Raw genomic sequence first — 2,929 nt, forward strand, 5'->3', positions numbered from 1 at the left:
AATGCGCGAGCTTTATTTGACGACTTGTGGACTGTTCAACTGCAACACCCGCTGAGTGCCATTAAACCGCTTGAAAGATCAAAGACAATTTTTAATCCGACTGGATTCGTCTGAAAGAAGAAAGTCATATACACCTAGGATTCTTCGAGGGTAAGTAAAACACAAGCTAATTTTCATTTTTGGGTGAACTAACCCTTTAAGTAAACGGTTACCAAAAAATGGTGCCTTACTGTCCTGTTTGACTTTGACAGCCCATGGTTGTTATATGTTTTCTTGATATGGAAAAGGCAGTGTAGAAATTCTGCAAAATATCTTCTTTTGTGTTTCACAAAAAAAAAAATTTTCTTTTGCGTTTCATCAAAAAATAGAGTCATACAGGTTTGAAACAACATGAAGGTGAGGAATTAATGACAGTTTTCATCTTTTGGTGAACTATTTCTTCTAATATTGAAACTGAGCAGTCTAACAATAAACCTTTACAATGGATTGAGTGCTGCTTAGCGGTTAAAGATCTGGGCTGTTCACCAAAACACTGATTAGGTTCAAACCACAGAAAATGTGCTTCATAAACTAATCACCACTGTGTCCTTAATCAAGGCACTTAACCTCAGGATACTCCGGAGACATTGGATAAGAAAGCAATTTGTGAACAAGAGGCAGCATTACCTGAAGGAAGGCGATATGGTCCTCTGTTTGCGAGAGCTCTCCTAATTCAGCGTGTCTTTTCTTCAGCTCTGTTATCTCCTGCTCCAGTTGTTGAAGGAGTGCTTCAGCTTGACTCACGGCCGCCCTCTCCTGACCCCGGATCAGCTCCGTCACTTCAGCGCGCCGGCGCTCTATGGAGCACACCAGCTCTGTGAAGATGCGCTCGCTCTCCTCGAGGGCCGTCTGTGCGGAGAGCTGAGAGGAGACAAAAGCGGAATGATAAAGCGTGACTTCGGCTTTAAAGAGGTCATGCGGCGGAAAACAGGATTTTTATTGCTCTTTTGAAGTAGGAGTTTGATGTACTATGCAGACGTGCTCAAAGTTTCAGAACTCAATCCAAGCAGGACGTTCACTGAAACTAAAGTGCAAAAACAGCTATTCAGAAATCTTTACACAGCCTTAGCCTTGAGACCATGCTGTTGTATAACTGAGCCCTTGGTCAGGGTCACAGTCAAAGCTGGAACTAATTTGTATGATACTTGCACAGGATTTCGAGCATATTATTAGATTTATAATGTAAAAGGGTCAATTTAAATGAAAAAAATATATATAAAAAATGCTTTTGAAAAAAAAAAAATCAATAAAACTATTAAAAATTGGGGAAAAAGTGTTTTAAATGAATACTGCAATACATTCAGCATTTTTTTTTATTACTATTATAGTTTATTAGAATGGACAGCCTGGTTTATGGACCAAAAGGTCTTGGTCTGGATCTGGGACTAAAGGGGTCTACTCTGGATCTGAATCTTTTAGTTTAGTCTTATTCAGTCTAGTCTAGGTGTAAGAGGTCTGGCTTTGGTCTAGGTCTTGACTCCAGCTCTGTAGCCAATCCAAACAAGATTAATTTACATATAAATATCTATCTATCTATCTATCTACAGTAATCTCAAGTAAAAATAAATTGCATATTAATATATATAAAAGGAACTAGGTAGCTGTGGGGTTTGCCCCCGATAAATAAACTATTATTGAAAAAAAGTTTTACAAGATCTGATATTGGTTGACCTTGAAACTTCAGTGAAGTCTGTTAGGAGAAACACACACACACACACACACACACACACACAGACTCACAGAGAGCATCTGTGTAGCCTCTCTCAGGTCGACCAGCTCCTTCTCTCTCTCCTGAATCCTCTGCTGGGAAATCCTCTGCATCTCCGCCAGAGCATTCTGGGAAGAAAAACACAGGTTACATAACATGTCATATTTCTACTGACTCACAAAACAACACTCACACTCTAGAAACGGTCTACCACATTACCTTTTTCTCATTCATCTCCGCTGTAGCTAGAACAGTGTCGTGTCCTTTGTGTTCATCCGTTAAACAAAGATAACAAATACACTGCTGATCTGTGCGGCAAAACACCTCCAGGAGTTTCTCATGGCGAGAGCAGAGCTGTTCTTGTATCGTCTTTGAAGGAGAGACCAGCTTGTGTTTCTGAAAGGCAGGAGACTCGTAGTGGGGTTGAAGGTGGGTCTCACAGTAAGACGCCAGACAGACCAGGCAAGATTTAAAGGCTTTGTTTTTTGTCCCAGAGCAAACATCACACTCCACATCCCCGGGTTCGGCTTGGGTCGGATCAGACGCTGTCGGTCCAGCGTGGAGCCCGGTATTCTTCAGTTTCTCCACCACATCTGCCAGCATTGTGTTCCTGCCCAGCAGGGGTCTGGGAGCGAAGCTCTGCCTGCACTGAGGACAGCCATAGATCCCCAGATAGTCATCCTGGTCCCAGTAGCCTTTAATGCAGCCTTTACAATAACTGTGTCCACATGGAATAGTCACAGGGTCCTTTAAGACATCCAGGCATATGGAACAGTTGAACTGGTCGTGCTCAAGGAAAACCCCAGCTTGCGCCATTTTAAAAGGATTCTTGCCGTCTAACCCAGTGGCAGAATGAAGCCCAGGCAAGCTTTGCTTATGCAGGAAGTGAGTCATGTGACCACAGAGTCTGACAGGAGGGGGAGGGGCTGAACAGCTGCTCTGCACAACAACTGCGCATGTCAGAAAAAACACTGAGCTGCCTGCAGTGTTATAAACTCGGTGCAGTGTTAAGTGTTCTGGTAAGAATTAGTGCAGCTCAAAAAAATGAGTCTAGGTCATGTGTCACCACAAAATCAGCACATAAATAAAAAAAATAAAAAGAAAGAAAGAAAATAAATATTTTATATAATGTATTATATGTATTTTAAATTAAAAAAGCATCTTAGATTTTAAAAACATATA

General features: G+C 41.4%; 1 protein-coding gene across 1 annotated transcript in view; it reads right to left on the minus strand.

Annotated features, from left to right (window-relative positions):
- The window catches only part of ftr67 (finTRIM family, member 67), a 9,003-nt gene extending 6,305 nt beyond the window's left edge, over window positions 1–2,698 (minus strand). Inside the window, exons 1-3 of the mRNA XM_016519256.1 lie at window positions 1,967–2,698; window positions 1,780–1,875; window positions 667–900 (exon numbers count right to left, since the gene is read on the minus strand). Of these exons, the coding sequence (XP_016374742.1) occupies window positions 667–900; window positions 1,780–1,875; window positions 1,967–2,641 (1,005 nt within the window). The 5' untranslated portion in view covers window positions 2,642–2,698. The remainder of the gene's footprint in view (window positions 1–666; window positions 901–1,779; window positions 1,876–1,966) is intronic.
- Between the last annotated feature and the right edge of the window lie 231 nt (window positions 2,699–2,929).

Source organism: Sinocyclocheilus rhinocerous, unplaced genomic scaffold (genome assembly GCF_001515625.1).
Source record: "Sinocyclocheilus rhinocerous isolate Xijiao unplaced genomic scaffold, SAMN03320098_v1.1 scaffold898, whole genome shotgun sequence".
In the NCBI taxonomy this organism is placed as follows: Eukaryota; Metazoa; Chordata; class Actinopteri; order Cypriniformes; family Cyprinidae; genus Sinocyclocheilus; species Sinocyclocheilus rhinocerous.